Below are 20,444 nucleotides of genomic sequence, written 5' to 3'. Positions count from 1 at the left end.
TCCTGGCAGGGGCGGCTCTATGTATTTTGCCGCCCCAAGCACAGCAGTCAGGCGGCTTTTGGCGGCGTGCCTGCGGGAGGTCCGCTGGTAATGCAGATTCGGCAGCACGCCTGCGGGAGGTCTGCTGGTCCCACGCCTTCGGCGTACCCGCTGCCAAATTACCACCGAAACTGCAGGACTGGCAGACCTCCTGCAGGCATGCCGCCGAAGGCCACCTGACTGCCGCCCTCATGCTTGCTGTGCTGGTGCCTGGAGCCACCCATGCTTCCTGGATTTCCCAGAGATGCAGGAATAAGTTTAGAGATGAGTGAGTGAATCTAAGGGAGGCTAACTTGATGTAATTTAACCTTCTGGCTTTCTCAGTTTATGTGTTACACATTGACCAATCAATTTAGTGTAATTTACACCAGGAACGTATACTGGTGTGCTGAGGATTTGGAAGAGAGATGTAGCAGGAAAAGCTACTAACAAAGGTGTAAATTAGAATAATCATAAAGTGGCCTATTTCAATCTAGACAGAAAGTGGTTGAGGTAATATAATTTATTGGACCAACTTCTGTTTGTGAGACAGACAAGCTTTAGAGCTTACACAGGTCTGAAAAAAGAGCTCTTTGTAACTCAAAGTTTGTCCAATAAAAGATATTACCTCACCCACCTTGTTTCTCTAATGTCCTGAAACCAACACCGTTACACTACTACTGCATACAAAGACACACACAGCAATGATTTTGTAAAAGGTCTATAACTGGATCTGAAGCAGAAACCTTATTAAAGAGCTGGAGGGGAGAGAGACACAGACTTGTTATTTTTTCCCAGTTTCAAAATACAACTTAATTGTATTGTCCTCATAAAGCAGGAGAAGTTGAAAAATATTAATTCCACTCCTGAGCAGCTAGATGTAGCCCTCCAGAATGGAGGTATCCAAGTCTACTTAACAGCAATGTGAAAAATGAATAAATCACTGATATGAGATTGACAGTATATATTGGTGCTTCCAATCAAGCCAACAGGCTGCTGCTGAGCAACTGTTATAGGAAATTTGTATCCCCAAATAGGAAATCCTAAGAGTCACCCTTCCTCCTCCCTGCTATATGATATTTAAATAAAAAGCTAGTAAGTAATATACATTGATCCCAACAGATCTGGTCATAGCACAGAATATATCTCCCTTAAATATTCTTAGCCCACACTGCATCCTAGTGTTTATTACAGATGTCTCACTGATGGCCCTGCATTTTCCTGAGGCAATATTCCCCTTTCATTAACACCAGCCCAAGAAATATGCCAAACTAACAGAGTAATGAAACCAATCGGGTAACATCACAGGTACTTTCCCATTTGTACTACTTCTGTCTATTTATAGTTCAGCACAAACAATCACATTCATTTAGTGACTAGTCCATTCATTACTTGCATAGTCCTAGGTCGTCATGCATCTAACTACGGAGAAAAACCCTGGGTGATGCAGTCAATTTTCAGGAGGAAATGTATGTTTGTGCTTCACAGCACTGCCCAGTCCTATGGAGAGCCAATCAACAGATTTAAGAAAACCCTCCCAACATGGTAATTTGCTTGCAAGTTGCTACCCTGCCATGGAAATACCCCCTGAGAAGTGAGGAGGTGGTCCAGTAACTCAGTGAGGCTCACCGCATGATTCTCTATCAAATCTTCCCCTCAAGAGGGGCCAGGGGAGCTGTGGAAAAGGCTCAGGGTGCAGCCTCTCCATCATGTGGATCCCCAAGATTTAGGGAACAGCACTTCCAGTCCATGAAGGGCCAAGCTTTTCTGTGAAAAGCTCTGGTTCTTCATTTCCTTCCCTGCTGCATAGTGGCAGCTGCAGATGGTATCCACTGGAATAGCCATGGGGCCAACAGAGGATAATGCCAGGCATAATACCCTTTTTCTGCTCCTAAAATTCCATTGCACCCACTCCTGCTATTATGTTTGGGAGGAAAAGGATGCTATGGAGTCATGGCTCCCCTATACTGCAACCCGCAACCTAGGATCCCCTGGAGTACACTCCCAATCCACTGACAGCAGCGCAGGGATGAATTGAGGCCTTATGGCTTTAGACTTGGTTGCCCAAAATGGGATTCTGATGCCTTACTGTGCATGAGTAGGATATTTGTCTCACCATGTCATGGGCATGACAGATGTTCACATACCTATTATGTACATGGGACCAGTGGGAAAGGGATCTCTGTGCCCTTTTATATTATTTGTTATTAAAGATTTTTAAAGCATCTGACTAGATGACCTTGAGGTCTCTTCCAGCCCTACATTTCTATGATTGCGTGTAAAATTTAATTATTTCAGCACTGGTGTGGATACCATGTGCATGCTGAATATGAGGAGTGACAGAATGGGATGCCACGTAAGAGTCTTCAGGACACATACGCAGCTACACAAAACTTCTGTCCCATGTCTCTGAAAGAAAGAGTGGAGCTATTCAAAAACATTCTGTATATCCCTTCCAGCACCTGCACACCTGCTAACACCACCTCCGCCAGGAGTAACGCCACTGAAATCACTAGAATACACCACCATACAATTGTAGTAAGTCAGAGAAGAATCAAATCCCTTGACTTCAACAGAAATCGCACAAAGTTGGGCCATGTGTTTCTCTATCATCATGATATAGGCACCAGAGTTTATATACACTAACCCCGGAATCTAAACAGTCAAATTATATGGGGGGGAAAACAAAGAGGAAAAAAGACTTATCCCAACAAGCTGTAGGCGAAAAGGTGGACCACTAACTCCCCCTGCTCCAAAATTACCATTTGTATCCTTTCCCACTGTCTTCCAGACAGGGTTTTCCCTGGGTATATTTAGGCAAAAAGGATTGGCAGCAGCTGATGTGGCACCTTGCTTTGTTATGACAATTTGAGATTAGTGTGCCACAATGGGCGTTAGCTACCACTGAATTTGATTATGGCATTGTGTGTGCTCAAGTCTTATATTTTGTTTTTGTTATAGAATTAACAGCTGAGCTGGCTGGCTGCCACAGCTCCAGATATGGTCTCCAGAATGACCACAGAAATAACTGAATCCATTTGACCAATTTTACGGAAATCTTTGCTAGCACTAGCCCTCCCACTCCTTCGCTTCCATAGCCTGCACTCTCATGGGCCTGCTCTGGGGCATACAACTGATCAGAGAAGGCAATAGCTTCACTGTTCTGCTTTAAGAAATAGCATCGCACACCTACACCTTAGTTTGCAGCAATACTTTACATTTCATATTGAATTCAGTCTGCAAATAGAGGCCATCTTAACAGTCCTTGGTTTTATAAACAACTGGCAGGCACATACATTTTATAGCACTTCAACATACTGCTGGGTGCTGTGGTTTGGTTGCAACACTTCTAACATAGTGGAAATTATGCCTAGTCCTAAAATTCCCCTCAATATCTACTTCCCGGGGGGTGTCAGAGGGGGCAAGGGCTGGTAGTAGGGGAGAGAGGCAGTGGTGAGCTGGAGCCAGTTCGCAGGAACCGGTTGTTAAATTTAGAAGCCTTTTTAGAACCGGTTGTTCTAGGACAACTAGTTCTATAAGGGCTTTATTTAACAAAAGCTTCGGCAGCTGTCCACTCTGCCACAGCCCCAGCTCACTTCCCCCTCCTCCCCTGAATGCTCCGCCCCCCTTCTCCTCCCGCTCCCCTGCTTCCCGCAAATCAGATGTTCGCGGGAAGCCTGAAACAAGCAGCAGGCACGCAGGTAAGCTGGGGTGCGGGGGGAGGGGAGGTGCAGCCGGCCCGGCCCAGCCCGGCCGAGCGGCTCCCTCTGACCCGGCTCCTGGTCCCGGCCGAGCGGCTCCCTCTGGCCTGGCACGCCCGGCCGAGCGCCTACAGCCCCAGCCCAGTCTCAACCGAGCGCCCCCGGCTCCGGCCCGGCCCCTGGCCCAGCCCAGCAGCTCCAGGCAGCGCGGTAAGGGGGCAGGGAGGGGGTGTTGGAAGAGGGCAGCGGAGTTTGGGGGGTGGATAGGGGTGGAGCTGTCAGAGGGCAGGGAACAGGGGGATTGAATGGAGGCAAGGGTCCCAGGGGGGCAGTCAGGAAGGAGCAGGGGTAGTCGGGGACAGAGAGAAGGGGGGGTTGGATGGGGCAGGGGTGCCGGGGGGGTGTCAAGGAATGTGGGGGGTTGGATGGGGCAGGAGTCCCGGGGGGGGCGGCCACGACCCTCTCATGGGGTGAGGAGGAGGGAACCTGTTGTTAATATTTTGGCAGCTCATCACTGGAGAGAGGACATGCTCCTCCCGACCCTTGTTGCAACATGCCCGTAATGGATGGCCCACATCCTCTGCTTATGTAAATCAATGCTCTACTGAATTCTGTGGTGCCCACCAATCAGCTGAGGATCTGAGCCATAGTGTGTGATATTTCATTCCATCTGGAAGAATATGGAAAGTGCTTCGCCCGTAGGCTAAAGACATTATACTGTACAACAGTTTAGGGAAGGTACAGTGACTCTTGATGTCCCTTCCAGCCCTACATTTCCATGAGTCTGATTTATTGTACATGTCTATTAAAAAAAAGCGTTGCTGAAGCACATACAACTGTGGTAACCTAACAGTCTTTCCAGTTTATTACCTAGAATGGTAAATGATCTGAAAAGACATTTTCTCCTTTTCCTAGGCAAAAATTAGCCTATTTTTTGTTGGCTTGAGACGGCCTAGATCCCCTTAATTCAGAGCTATGCTTAGCAACAGCACCAATACAGGAAGAGATTAACAGCTGTGACAGAAAGAAAATCAAAGTGGCAACAACTGCTCTCTGCTTGGCAGTTGCTCCTGCTTCGTGTGGTATCATTTGGATTTTGTAATCCAGCCAGCATGTGTTAATGTTTCCACTTACATAGAACAGATGCAGGAGAGAAAGATGATATATTGCTAAGTACAGTGGCATTGAGGACATGTTCATAAGTACTATCAATAGCCAAAGAGTGGGTTTGGAAGAGCTTGGAAAAACCTACCTGTCATGAAGATCTGTTTCTTAAAGCTTGCCAGTCTAATGAGCTGGAGGAGAATGAAATCAGCCAATAGAAGAAATGAAAGTGGAGATATTAAGGACAGGATGAAAAAAATAGTTATTTCATAATTATGCAGATGTATCTCTGCCTAATGAATTCCTCCTGAAAACAGATACAGTAATTAGCCAAATTTCTAGCATGACATCTACAATAGCTCAGCAACTGTGCACAAAATTTCTCCTATGTATTTTGACTGAGTTTTTTGTTGGACTAGTAGCCTGTGGCAGTGAGTTAGGGAAATGACACCATGATGGGATATAGGATACAGTAAATAAAGCATTAAAGCAAACCCAGTGACTGGTGACATCAGTGATGATGATTTTATCATCATATTTTTCTTAAGGGCTGTATGTTGCCCTACAGCATACAATGGCACAGAAGGCTGGTTGACACACAAAGAGTTATGATGAGAAAAGGAAACCAAATAAGGTGCCCCAGCCTGCCCTCAAAAAAAATGTAGTTAGATGAAGCAGTGGGTGTGACTGTAAAAAAGCAGTGGAAGAAGAAATTAGGAGGAAATACGGTGCACAACCATTGTGCACAAGGAAACACGAGAGGGTAGCTTTTCTTCCACATTACCTTGGCCTCCTTTTTTAATCTTGCCATATGTTCCCTTAGTGCAATGATCTTGTCCTTAGGAATCCAAGCTTCCTGTGTCAGTGTCCAGTTCAATATATAAATAAGCAATAATGGTCCCATCCTTGTGGAACACTGAGCCTGTCCAGGAAACTAAGAAATGGCCCAGCAATGCCTCACATTGCCCACATCATTGGGGGCCCATGAAAAGGAAATCACCCAACTAATGTGCCAGGGACATTAAGTGCCACCTCTTGCCCCCAACTCCAGGAACACGTTAAAGGCTGCAAATGTGAGAACAACTCACAGTCACTGTTCTATCAAAATTCATATGGGGTTTCCTCAAGGACTACGTCCAGCAAGGAAACTCACAGTGGAGAGATGGAGAGGGATGTAAAAGACCTGCTGACTTACCATCTCCCTCATGGTTTTTCTTCCAACCATCTTAGGAAGAATAATGGGCCTGCCGTCCATACAAAAGCTCTTAAGTCACAATGAGCCCCTGGCCATTCTGTACGGATAATTGCAGAGGAGACTCTGGCAGCCTAATGGGTGGGGCCTCTTTTCCTCTAAAAGCTCTGGGCTCTTCCATCAAGGACTCACCTTGTTAACTGCCTTTCTTCCCTCCTTCTGGGTCAACCCTTCAAGCAGTTGATATTTCTATGCTGACCCTGTTCTTGGATCATCAAAGAGGACACAAGGAATTATAGACTGGTCAGCCTAACTTTGATACCTGGAAAAATACTGGAACAAATTAACAAACAATCAGTTTGTAAGCACCCACAGGATAATAGGGTTATTAGGAATAGCCAGCATGCATTTGTCAAGAATATATCATGCCACACCAACCTAATTTCCTTCTTTGACAAAGTTACTGGCCTAATGGATGGGAGTAGGTAAAGTAATAGACGTGATAGATCTTGATTCTAGTAAGGCTTTTGATAGTGTCTCACGTGACATTCTCATAAGCAAACTAGGGAAATGTGGTCTAGATGCAACTACTGTAAGGTGCATGCACTGCTGGGGGAAAAACAGTACTCAAAGAGTAGTTATCAGTGGCTTGCAGTCAAACTGGGAGGGTGCATCTAGTGGGGTTCCACAGTCTTGCGTTCAGTACTATTCAATATTTTCATTATTAACTTGGATAATGGAGTGGAGAATATGCTTATAAAATATGTAGATAACACCAACCTGGAGGAGTTGCAAGCACTTTTGAGGACAGGATTTGATTTCAACTGCACCTTAACAAATGGGAGAATTGGTCTGAAATCAACATGATGAAATTTAATAAAGATAAGTGCAAAGGAAGGGGAAAAAAATCAAATGCACAACTACAAAATGGGGAATAACTGGCCAGGTGGTAGTACTGTTGAAAAAGGATTTGGGGCTTATAGTGGATCACAAATTGAATGAGAGTCAATGTGATGCAGTTGCGAAAATGGCTAATATTCTGGGGAATATTAACAGAAGTGTCCTATGTAAGACATGGGAGGCAACTGCCCCACTCTACTGGTGCTGGTGAGGCCTCAGCTGGAGTACTGTATCCAGTTCTGGGCACCACTCTCCAGGAAAGACGTGGACAAACTGGAGAGAGTCCAGAGAAGAGCAACAGAAATAATAAAAGGTTTATAAAACCTGACCTTTGAGGAAAAGTTTAAAAAACGGGGCATGTTGAGTCTTGAGAAAAGACGACTTGGGCGGACCCGATAACAGTCTTCAAACATGTTAAGGGGTGTTACAAACAAGATGAGGACCAATTGTTCTTCATGTCCACTGATGGTAGAACAAGAATTAATGGGTTTAATCTGCAGCAAGGCAGATTTAGATTAGATATTAGGAAAAGCTTTCTAACTATAAGCATAATTAAGCTCTGGAATAGGTATCCAAGGGAGGCTGTGGAGTCCCCATCACTGGAAGTTTTTAAGAACAGGTTGGACAAACACCTGTCCCACCTCAAAGCAAGGATTTGATGACCTCTTGCGCTCCCTCCCAGCCCTACATTTTATGATTCTATGCCAGACCTCCAGTGCTGTTTTGCACACACTCCCCTCTAGCATGCTCAGGAGCATTGTTTATCCTCCTCAGCAGACTGTGGCAATGAAAGGCTGTTGTCAGTGTCCCCGGGGGAACCAGCCAACACAGGATCAACATGCAGTAGAACCTAGAGCATCCCTGCATTTTGTCAACATCACTGCTAACCTGCACTGTTAGGGCTTATCATGGCAAGCTGCATCTTTGGCCCAAAGGCTTCTGTGCACCTAGAAGGCCAAAAGCCAGTTAAAGATGGGGCAACACATAGAAGGCTTCTTTGTTGTCTCCACAAAATATATATTGTGTATGAGACTTGGGAGGACAGATTCTTAGATATGAGAATGAGGTAAGGTCGAAAGGGTGAAGTAGATTTCACTAGAGTAAAGGTCAGCCATGAAAATGTAGCTGGAGGAAGTGGGTTTCCAAGGAAACCAAGTCACCTAGAAATGAATTGGGAAAAGTCTCCTCCAGAGTGTTTAGCTGAAAATGTGACCTATACATTTTTATTAATGTCTAATACATGTTAAAGCCAAACTACCTACAAACAGTTCCATTAACGTATTGCGTGATGAGTAAACACGGGAAACAACACCATTATAATGAATGAAACAACTTAAGGAGGGGTTGTACAAATAAAAATATCCTCTGCTTCACGTAATACGAACGAGGGGTGGAACTGCTCAGTAAGCGCATTCAAGACTATAGGCAGCCTATTAAACTATTGTTCAACTCTTTACCTCTTAAGCACTCAAGGAATCAATAAAAGATGAGTAAGTCTCTCATCAAATGGCAGGAATATTTCCTATTATAGTGCAGAAACACCACCACCTTTTATAACCTGTTCTATTTAAGATGTCTTGAACTGGTTGAAGTTCATTTCTGTAATATGCCTCTTATTTCTAATTCATTGTCTCAGTTCAGCCTCTAATAAAGAATGCAGAGCTCAAAATGCTTCATAGCATTTATATTCCTCTCCAAAGGCATTTGCTTTACATAATGGGAATAATTTTATATTGGATCTGACCCTGCAAGCCTTGAAATTGTTGGTAGCTGCTTGTAGACTTCCAAGTTCCCTGCTGGACTTTGGGATTCCCTGAAGACTTCCTTTTGCTGTCCTGGTCCTGGGAAATGAGGAGGCTTGACACACAGTGATAGTCTCAGTCTATCTGTAAATGAACATTTTGTAAATATCTATTAATCAAACACAGGCTGCACCACTATTTTAAATTCAGTTTAGCTCATCAGTAGCTCTATTTTTTCCCCCTCTGTCCAATTTGCAACCAAGGATTGAACTTCTTTACCAAACTGCTTTTAGAATAAATTCACTCCTCCACTCACTAACATATATCAGATTAATTCAAGCCAACACACAGCCACAGCTAACTAACTATGCTGAAGAAAATTCCTTACCCGAGACACGTCTCAAAGAAAATTCCCTTTTGTTTCCTAACTTTCCCTCTCCAGGAAGCCCACAGAAGGCTCATTTTCTCATCATGCTTTCCCCCAACCCAAGTTTCTTTTTATCTTAGCCCAGAACTCGAAAGAGAAATTCTCTCCAAATCCCTGCTTTCCAGGCAGCCTTCTGACCTAAGAGAAGGAAGAGACACTCCCACCTTGCACTCGGTACATCTGATTCTCCTCTTGCTTGTACTGAGATGAATCAGAAATCGCTCCACTGGAATTAAAGGAGATGCACTGGCTTAGAATTACTATGTGCACAAGGAGAATCAGGCCCAATGGCTGGATTCTCCCATCTGCTAAATCCTACAGTGCAAAATGGATTTAAAATGGCTAGAGATGGGCAGGGAAGAATTTCCCCTGCGAATGGCCTGCTCTGGACAATGTTCAGCCCTGGCTTGAAGCTCTGTGCCACTATACCAGTGGCTGTCAGGGGAACCCAGGTGTGTCTGCTAAACCAAGTTCCGGGACCCTATCACCAGCAATCCAGATCTGCTCAATCCCTGTCCCTAGTGCTTTTTTCCTGAGTTCCTTCCTACACAGCTTTCTGTCCTCACTTGTCTATTTCTGGGTTTACCATGGGAGCCTACTCTACTCCCCATGGTTACTTCACCCCCTCCTAGCCTCTTGCTAGACTCCATACTCACAGACAGGATCTCAGGCCTTAACTCTCACCCTGGACTTCCTCCTTGTCCCTGATGACCTCCCTCATCACAAGGAGTGACTGCAGCTTTCTTCTGTTTTCAGGCTCCTGGCTTTACAGTGCTGTCCCAGCTGGGCTTCTCTCTTAATTAACTCTGGCCTTCCCTCTTGCAGGTGACTCCAGATAACCCAATTGGCCTTTTCAGGCCCTCGTTAACTCCATCAGGGCTAGTGTGGAGTGCACACTCTATCACACACCCTTCTGGAAAACTTAATTTAACAGGCACTAAACCAATATAATTCTATAGAGCTGTAATGAGGTTCTATAAAAACTACTCTAAAACCTAGAATGTAGTAGAGAATAATGTCCTTTTTAGAGGTTTTTAATGATCTAATAGAAGGGATTTAATTCTGTAAATTCTACCACATAGTTAAAAAGACATAGAAAACATTTATCATTTCCTACATAATTCTACAGGCCATCCCCTATGGACAGACAGTCAGAAAATGGAATCTATCCAAGCCTAATGAGCCTCAGTAAAACCTTTCGCGGCAACACTGAGTCTGACAGACTCTTAGTGCTAGTTGTTTTTGTATGCACCTCAAGCCTCCTCTTTTTAAGAATGTGCCCCTTCCTGTCATATCGTAGAAACAACTAGTGTTCTTGTACCAGAGGACGAGACTACAGGTCTGCTAACCAAGCCTGGCTCCTTTCTGCCACAGCTTTCCAGCTAGAGCAACAGCATTTCAATAGTTCAGGAAGACAATTAACCCTAAGAACATTCGAACCATGGAGTTCTCTCATAGAATAATTTATCTATAACTTTAGCCAAAAGAAATGGCTGCCTAGTTATGGCACCTATAATTCACACTGTTTCAGTGGAGAGACCTTGCCACAGCCCCTACTATCCAAAAGTCACAAGGCTGAGAGGGGTGGAAGGGAACAGAAGTGGTGAAAATAGCAGTTGAGGATGCTCAGGGCAAACAAAACTATGTCCTCAGTCCAAGCTTTGGAAGGGTTAGAAAACTCCAGTTAGTTTTTAAAGCAGAAGCAGGAGGAACAAGGTAACACAGGAGCAGGCACAGTGGTGGGCATGAGCGTTGAGAAGCCAACAAGCTACTGCTGTTGCTGGCTTAAGATTCAGCCTGCTGGCCCCTGCAGCCAATCAGGCAGCTTGCTGCAGGTCACCTGTACTGCAGAGGCTGCCTGGAGATTAGCTCTGTTGCAGGCCCCGATTCCTGACACCCCCTCTCTAAAATAGGAATATTTATTTATCTCACAGTGGCGTTAGGGAGTTAAGAATTGATAAATTAGTATTTGCAGAGTGATTGGACATTCTCTAATGATGGGCTCTATATACCAATATGATATGATCATTCACAGGTAACATCTCGCAAGAACTACAACACTTCGCATCTTGTGCTTCATTTGCAAACGACCACAACAGAACAAGTGAGTCTTTGCTTTGGCCTGAAAGAAAACAGATGTTGACATTTTTCCCATATTGACAATAACCAAATTATTTAGAACAAAAGACAAACTGATAGAAACTGGAGAAAAATTTGTCAATGCAAATATATCAGCAACAATATTGTAGCCAATTAAACTGCATATGGTACCTGCTGAGAAACAGTAGCCCGTAAGGGACAAAGACTACACTGATGTACATTAAACTACTGAAGTGGATTCAACATAAACAAGGATAATCTGACAACTGAGCTTTCCAGACTGACTTGATATTTGCTCTTGGTTTCTCTACTACAGTATTCTCCATCATCCTAATTCTATTAGCAGTGCTCCTATTGCCTGCTTTATTTCACTTGAAAGGGCAAAATACAGTATTCCTGACTCTGTCGTCATGCTATCTGAAACTAACTTTTGCAGACTGAGCTTGTCATCTATATTTACTCTTTGTTACACCATGAGAGTGTACTGGTAATGTTGTGGGAGTTGATAGAATAGCTTCTCCATTTACACATTAGTAGGCTGAACAGTGACTTTTCTCTCTCCCAACCAAACTGAAAATGGTGTTACTCTTCCTAGCAGCAAACACACACTGGATATGGTACAATTTTACCCCCATCCTGGAGTTTGCCTTTATTCTAAACTGAAACAAATTTACGTTAAGATTCTTCCCTTACCTTGGCTATTCCTAGGGTTTCTCCCTGCAGGATTCCTATGTCCAGCTCCTATTTCCTCTGCCTCAGACAGACATTAAATTCCTTTTATACTTGTTGGTCAAAAAATAATATAATGATCTGGCTGGGCGATTCAGCCAAATAACTCTGCATCTCTGCCCAGGTCCTAGCACTTGACACAAATGCAGTAGGAATAAGCTTCAGTGCTGAAATTTTCATGTATATAAAAATTTCACCCCAGCAGTTGTCATGGCATGTAACTCCAAAACATAAGGACTTCATCACTGGAATTACTACCTGTTGATCCCTGGCACTGCACTGGGTCTCCTGCCTGAGGAATGGGCAGCAGGCAACTTGAGTGGGACCAGGTTTGCTCTGGGCATGGAAGGAGTAAAGATCGACATATAGTAGATGGGACATTAAATTAAATTTTACATGCAATACTTTAAATTAGAAATGGTGGGTGGCTTGGTTTATGGCTAGCATATATAATAAGTCTGATCTGAATCTTTCCTGTGTTCTCAGATGTTACTTAGAGAATGAACAAAGCTTCACCATTCCTTTACACCATGCTGTTTGCCAAAATGGCAACTTTGTTGTGTTTCTATAACTTAACAGGTGTATGAGGACAGGTTGTTGGCCTACTGCTCAACCCTCAACCTGGAGGACCCATAGGCTTTTCATCTGGTGTCTACCCTCTGACCTCTGTGTGGGTGGTCCTACCAGGAGTTAGAACTCCCATAGGCATAGCCCTCAGTTTCACTGGCATACACACACACCCCACACCTTCCCACTGTGTCAAGATGCAGAACACAAGGAAGGATACAATTAACATCATTTGTATCTTTTGGTTGATACCGTGATTTGTGCTTTGACATCTTGAGTTTTATTACTCATATATTACTAGCACTGCACAACATGTGATGCAAGTAGAAAATTATTTGATTGTTCAATAGCCATTTAATGTAAAGCAATATGATTGGTGATGACAGTTCAGTAACAAACACTGTTGTGACCTACAGTTGTTAATCATAAAATAGCATTTCTTAATACCAAAAGGTTTATGTGCTGTGTTGATTAGTACTGACTTGTGTTTTGTTTCATGACTTTCTACACCTCCTTTCTCATGCAAATTTGCCAGGGTTGGAATGAACTTCCTTAACTGATAAAGTTTCCAACATCACTTTTCACTCTACTCTTAGGGTCAAAAGCAAACACCAGTCCTTTTGGTCACACTTTAAGATGCTCAATTTGCTTTTAAAAAAACCCGAACCCTGAACTACTTCTAACTTAACTTTTTATTAGACTATTAAATGCTTCTCTCCCTACATGAGCACTAACCCAGAGACTCTTACTGACTGACAGCAATATTTTATTTACTAGCTCAAGTGCTCCACCACAAGGAAAAACTGAACATAATTCATTGGCTGAACATATGAAGAAGGGCCAGAAAGAACACAGCATCTAGTGGAGGCTGGGGAGCAATTGTCAAGGATGCCAGACAGGTAGTCTAATAATGTGCAAAAGCAGGAAAATCTGTTAGCATGACACAAGGAAACTGGAGTGTTTTGTCAGGAAGTCCTGTCACACTGCATTCACAGAGGATACAGCACACCTTAGAATTGCAGCTGTATATGCTTAAAATCCTGATTCTCTGTTAAAGCTTTAAAACAAATAAAGACAACACAGTGTAGCAGCACAAATTGGGTTAGGAACCATCTTCCTGTTGTGTGCATAAGGCACAGTACTATGGAGCCATGATACTGGATTAGGGCCAATGGGCACCATTATAATACATATAATGATAAATTTACTGCTTTATCTTACAAGTAACTGGGGAAGGTTAATCTATAAAATGGTGGCAATCGAAGGGAACTAGACACATTGCTCTGTACCTAATTAAAATAACCTCCGGTGCTCTTTCAGTTATATTAAAAATGCTGTTGTTTCAAACATAGTTTAAAATGGTCACTGATACAAACACACTTGAAAACCAATTCAATCCCTCTGTGGAACATGCTGTTATTAAGCCTTTAGCTCCTGTCAGTGATAATTTATTTGGCTTTAATGTGTCACTTCTGGGTCATTAGTTCATACTGTAAAATACAATGCAACAGTAACTAAAGACCAAATGATCCTGCCTGCTGCACAGTATGGAAAGACAGTGTGCAGAAAGACTGTGTTCCATACATTTAACATACAGCAGAGGACAGCAGCCCAGGTAATGGCAGCATGGCAGGGATAGACTGTTGTGTTGCAGTATGTGGATGGTGTGTGTGGCTGTGCTAGGTCTAGGCACTGCTTCATTCTGCTGTCACCCACACCTGCTGCAAGGGAACTTGCATCAGAGCAAAAGTGGCTGAACGAGCTGTCTAGGCACCATATTGATTCATCACTGCTGTATCCAATCTGAGGCTTCCCTTTCCAGGGCTTTCTACACACAAAAGAGAACAAGGCCCTGCACCTTCACAAATTCTCTCCATTATTGCATACAGGGACATTTAAAAAATCATCTTACATTATGACTGATCAAATTCCTATAACTGGCCTAAATTTAACCTCTTGTTCCTTTCCTCCTTACCAGTCACAGATCTAGAAATTAATCACCAGGGCAAAGAAGTGTACATTAGCGAGATAAACTGAACCAGTGAATAGCCACAGATACCAGGAGGATTACTGATTTCAGGTCAGCAGTCTATAACATCTTGCTGTCTTGGGAGTGTTCTTTTGGTTGACAACACACTGTCTAGAGATCCAGCTGGAACCTGGAATGGCTCTGATGGGCCAATGCTACTGGATCTTTAACGTCAATAATATTGTCTCTATGGATAGTTCAGCAGACTACCACACACACTAGAAGAACTTATTGTCCCACTCCTTTTTAGCTTTCAAATTCAGAAGGGTTGGAAAAAAGTGAACATTTCTCTGCGAAAGTGAGAGGATTTGAGTACGTAAAAGGCAAAAACCTTGTTTTCAGTTTTAGAGGCTTTCAAAGTGTCAAAAAAAATCCATAACTGACTCACTGGCAAGCAGAGGTGTATGCACTGCAATGTAGAAGAACTAGGCTCTGCAGTAATCTTGCTTCCTACACAAACAGAAAAGTGAATGTACCATAAGTGCCACAGGGACTTATGGAACCAGGGTTAATGAGTGATCTTGGGATCCAGTCTCCTCTCCATGCACTCAGGTAGTTTTCAATAATATTAAACAGGTTTTACATACATGTATATACAAAATTGGGAGAATATGTTTGTGACGGGTTGGGTCACAGAAACCCCCTTGGTACTGCCCCCTTGGTGCTAAAACTACCTCTAAGCCCGTTTTCCCTGGCAGCTTGGGACTTCAGTACCCTGTCTTGTTGAGCCAGATACACTAGCCTGCTACAGACACAGACCTAAGTCTGAACCACGTCCCCCAAAAGCTGCAGGCTTAACTGAAAACAGCTTAAGAAGTGCTTCTGTCTCCACCACCCAGATATCCAGTTCCCAATGGGATCCAAACCCCAAATAAATCCATTTTACTCTGTGTAAAGCTTATACAGGGTAAACCAGGGTGGCCAACCTGTGGCTCTGGAGCCACATGCAGCTCTTCAGAAGTTAATATGCGGCTCCTTGTATAGGCACAGGCTGGAAATACAGATATCAACTTTCCAATATGCCGGGGGGTGCCCACTGCTCAGCCCCTGGCTCTGCCACAGGCCCTGCCCCCCCACTCCATCCCTTCCCACCCCCTCCCCTGAGCCTGCCAGGCCCTCGCTCCCACTCCCCCAGAGCCTCCTGCACACCATGAAACAGCTGATTGGGAGGTGCAGGAAGGGAGGGGAAAGCGCTGATTGGCGGGGCTGCCGGTGGATGGGAGGTGCTGGGAACGGGGAGTGGGGGGAGAATTGATGGGGGGCTGCTGATGTATTACTGTGGCTCTTTGGCAATGTACATTGGTAAATTCTGGCTCCTTCTCAGGCTCAGGTTGGCCATCCCTAGAGTAAACTCAAATTCTGCCCTCTATAACACTGATAGAGAGATATGCACAGCTGTTTGCTCCCCCAGGAATTAATTACTTGCTCTGGGTCAATTAATAAGCAAAAAGTGATTTTCCTAAGTATAAAAAGTAGGATTTAAGTTGTTCCTAGTAATAACAGGCAGAACAAAGTAAATTACCAAGCAAAATAAACCAAAAACACCCAAGTTTAAGCCTAATACAGTAAGAAGGTAAAGGTAATAATAGGAGATATACCAATCTCCTAGAACTGGAAGGGACCTTGAAAGGTCATTGAGTCCAGCCCCCTGCCTTCACTAGCAGGACCAATTTTTGCCCCAGATCCCTAAGTGGCCCCCTCAAGGACTGAAATCACAACCCTAGGTTTAGCAGGCCAATTCTCAAACCACTGAGCTATCCCTCCCCCCTAAATGCAGGTAAATCTCACCCTCACAGATGTTTCAATAAGCTTCTTTCACAGACTAGGCTCCTTCCTAGTCTGGATCCAGCAATCACTCACACTCCCGTAGTTACTGTCCTTTGTTCCAGTTTTTTTCAGGCATCTCTTTGGAGTGGAGAGGCTATCTTTTGAGCCAGCTGAAGACAAAATGGAGGGGTTTCCAGGGCCTTATATAGTCTCTCTCTTGTGGGTGGAAACCCCTTTGCTCTCCTGTGTAAAATCCCCTCAACAAGATGGAGTTTGCAGTCACCTGGGCAAGCCACATGTCTATGAATGATTCAGCTTTTTGCAGGGCAATGGTATTGTTTACATGTTAGTTTGAACATTCCCAGGAAAGCTCAGATGTGGATTGGCATCTCCCAAAGTCGACTGTCAGATAAGTGTTTCTTGATTGGGCACTTACTGAAAATAGTCCTCTCTCAGAAGCTGACCAAATGCTTCACTGAGGCTACTTAGAATCAAACAAATACATAGCCAATATTCATAACTTCGAATACAAAAATGATACACACATAGAGAGAACAATCATAACCAGCAAACTACAACCTTCCCATAGACACCCCACTTGGCCTCCTCTGTACAAGACCTGGTGCAACCAATAGGACCCTGGTTGCAACAATGATCTATACAGTCACAGTTTATGTCAATAACGTCACAATGTTTCATTATCTCAAAGGCCAATTCCCAGAGACATATAAGAGACAGGTTACTGAGGGCAGGGGTTTGTTCAATAGCTATCAATGGTTGCAGGGAGAACAAAATATGAAAAAGAATGTGGGTACCTAAAGGAATCTAGTGCAGACTTATCAGCTCTGGAGCCCTAAAGACTCTGCTACAGAGACTCTGTCAAATACTCCTGCAGGAAACAAACAGTGAGTAACATTACCACCCTCCACTAGGTAGTAATGAGGGTAACATGCTGTGCCCAAGAAGCCCAGACACTCATATAGATGCTGGGGGAGCAATGGCTCTACTGCATTCTCTCCCTGGCCCCAAACACCACAGAGATCAGTGGCAATACCGGATTTACCATGGAGCCACTGGTGCCATAGCGCCAGGCCCACACCCACGCCCCAAAAGGGCCCCGCACGGCCTCTCTTCTCCGCGAAGCTTGGTGCTGGCTGTGCCTGGGGCTCTGTCCTGCTATTCCACAGCAGCAAAGATCCCCCTCCCCTGCCTCTTCCTCCAGCGTGTTGCATACTCACCCCTCCTCCTCTCACTCTCTCTCCCTGCTCCCGATCAGCTGTTTGCCGGGGGAGGGGGAGGGCAGAGGAGCAGCAGCTGCTGCCACCTGGACCCCAGGCAGCGCAAGTCCCCGCCGCAGCTGCTTCTCTGGAAGGAAATGATTTTTTGTTTGTTTTTTTAAAAACAGGCTGCCCCCTTTCCCCAGATCTTCTTCCCTGTCGTCCTCCCGCTGCACCTCCTACCCAGCCCAGGGCCCCCTCTCCCCCTCAGCTCCCCCTTTCCACTTCCCCACTCCTTGCCCCTGGTGCCCCGTCCTTGCTCCAACTCCTAATGGGGGCGGGGGACCTTGCACAGCAGCACCCGTGTCCTTCCTCCCAGCTCCAGCCTGGGCTAGAGTAGCAGCCACGCTGTCCCTCCAAGTCCTGAGAGCATTGGGCGGCTTAACACTAGTGAGAGAAATGCTCCTTCCAACAGCAGCTGCTGTCCTGTCAAGTGTGCAGGCATTGGGGGTTAGGGGGGCCTTAACACTGCACCCCCACCTTTACTCATCCCCCACTGCTATAATGGGGAAAGCGGTAAAGAGCTATTGCATCACCAGCACTCACAAGTTTTCTTTAGCTGAAAGAGGTCACAGGACTTTGCAAAAAGAGAGAAGTGCCCGGTTTTCCCCTCAAAAGGATAATTACTAAAGGCAAAGTGGTGATATATTTTGTGAGGGAAGCCATGGAAAATTCAGTCATCTACCCCATCTGTTCCTTGGCATTGAACATTTAATAACTTTCAGGAGAGAGAGGAAGAAGTGGAGAAGAGGCGGGGGCAGGGCCTTGGGAAAGAGGGTGGAATCAGGGCATACCCCCTCCAGCCCCCTCCTGTGAACTGCTCAGGGCAGGGGGCTGGGAGCACCCCCACCTCCCCAGCCCCAACCCCTGGACCCCCTCACAAACTCCCAGCCCCCTGACCTGACTCCTGCACAACCCCAGCCCTGACTCCTGCACCTCCACACATACCCAGCCCCCCACACCCCATGTCCTGACTTCTGCACCCCCCCATCTCCCCCCACCCTGAGCACCAAATGGGAGCTCTTGCACCCTCCCCCCACATTCCCACCTGCACCCCTCACACCGAATGGGAGCTGCCCCAGGTAAGCACTCCACACCTCAACCTCCTGCCCCACTGAGCCCCTCCCTCATTCTAGCTCCTGGCCAGACCCCGCACCCCAACCCCCAGCCTGCTCCTGCACCCTAACTCCCTCCCAGACCCTGCACCCCCACCCTCAGCTCGGTGCAGAGAGAGGCGAAGAGAATGGGCTAGAACCAGGGAGGTACCCGCTCTATGTGGGCAGGGGTGAGGGGGGGATCCTGGTTACCCCCTTCCCAGCCCTGCTGCGCTTGCAGTTTACTCCCGGCCCCTCCCTTGCTCCAACGACCAACCCTAGCTCCTGCCCCACTATGTTTTTGCCCCCAGCCCCTGCCTTGCTCCAGTCAGCAGGGACTAATCCTTCCTGCATACCCCACTGTGTTCATCTCACCCCTGGCCCCTCTCTCACTCCAGCTGGGGACCAATCCTCCCCCCCCACCACCATGCCCAGCTGTCAGGGTGGATAAAAATCAATGACTTTAAAAAAAATCTGATTTTTTTAATTTAAATAGTTTTACTTAAGATACATTATATCATGGAATAGGGATTATAAATTCTGATTCTATAGTATGAGACAATATATTCATGTAATGTTTAAGAAAAGTTTTGTAATGAGTTCTAATAGTCCATGGCTTGTTATGCAGACAGAACTACACAGGATAGTTTCAGGGGGCAAGGCAAAGATGTCACATTTATTATGATAATTTGATCTATAACCACTAGCTAATACATTAATACTTATACACACACACACGATGTTCTGCAGCTGCTGTATAGTTACCAGTCCTGAACATAGCTTGAGTCCATGGCTTGATTTCGCAGCTTGGGTTCGTAGCTCGTGGCGGCTAACTGGCCAGGAAAGGCGAGCACAAGGAAGGGCTGGGTCTGCCGTCCCATGTTGGGAGCAGAACGTTACCCTTCCAAGTCTTCCATCTCATCCATCCTTTTTGTAGGCTTTAGTTTGAATCCAGAGTCTATAGGTCTTGCTGTGTCATGCTGCCTCTGGGTTCGGTGTGATTGATCACCCATCAATTGCAGACGTGACTTTTAGCCTCGGACCTGGCTTTGATCTTCCTTCTATTGTACCTTTGTTCTTTTCTTTTTAGGGTGGACTCTTCTTACTTGGTTAGGGCTGTTGTCTGCATCTTCAGCCGTTGGTGTTTGAACTCTGTTTCATCAGGACAGGCTGGCGCTGGAGGTTGATTCCATCATCCATACATACCTCATTCACATATCTAAACTAAACTAATAAGATTACAGCAGGGTTTTGCAGAAATGAAGGTTGCAGCAAGCTTTTACAAACTGGAGTAAGCGTTGTAAAATGGAGTTTGAATTACAATATGGCAAACAGTGAACAGAAGTAGACAAGTGTTGTGAATGGCAAACAGTGAACAGAAGTTACAATATTGAAACAGTGTAAGTCTCAGTGATTTAAGCAGGAATTAGATTGACAGTGAAACTTACAAGGGCAACTGCCTCAACAGCTATGGCTCTTAACAAACATCTTAATTGTCAATTAGCCAGTTATTGGGGTAACTGGTTTTATGAATGAATGTTGTTTCATTCATAAAACTTTACTTATGAAGTTACATTAATAAAGTGAACAATTAAAAACAATTTCATTCATCAGTTCTACAGGCTTAGGGGCCCAATCTTATGGGATTCCACAGACTTCTGTATAGATTATTTAGGTTAATTTTTCTATCTACCCAATGGGACTCAGTGCTCAGTCTAGAAGATACCATCAGAGATGCTTAGTTTTGCAATTCTCAAACTGTGGATTTGTCTCTCCAGAGGTAACATGCTTGTTAAC

General features: G+C 44.9%; 1 protein-coding gene across 1 annotated transcript in view; it reads right to left on the bottom strand.

Annotated features, from left to right (window-relative positions):
• Positions 1–8,288: 8,288 nt before the first annotated feature.
• RRM2B (ribonucleotide reductase regulatory TP53 inducible subunit M2B) overlaps positions 8,289–20,444 on the bottom strand; it is a 50,827-nt gene continuing 38,671 nt past the window's right edge. Inside the window, exon 9 of the mRNA XM_045006901.1 lies at positions 8,289–8,801. Within this exon, the coding sequence (XP_044862836.1) occupies positions 8,793–8,801 (9 nt within the window). The 3' untranslated portion in view covers positions 8,289–8,792. The remainder of the gene's footprint in view (positions 8,802–20,444) is intronic.

The sequence above is a fragment of the Mauremys mutica genome, chromosome 2 (assembly GCF_020497125.1).
Source record: "Mauremys mutica isolate MM-2020 ecotype Southern chromosome 2, ASM2049712v1, whole genome shotgun sequence".
In the NCBI taxonomy this organism is placed as follows: Eukaryota; Metazoa; Chordata; order Testudines; family Geoemydidae; genus Mauremys; species Mauremys mutica.
This window is presented reverse-complemented; position numbering and strand designations above follow the sequence as displayed.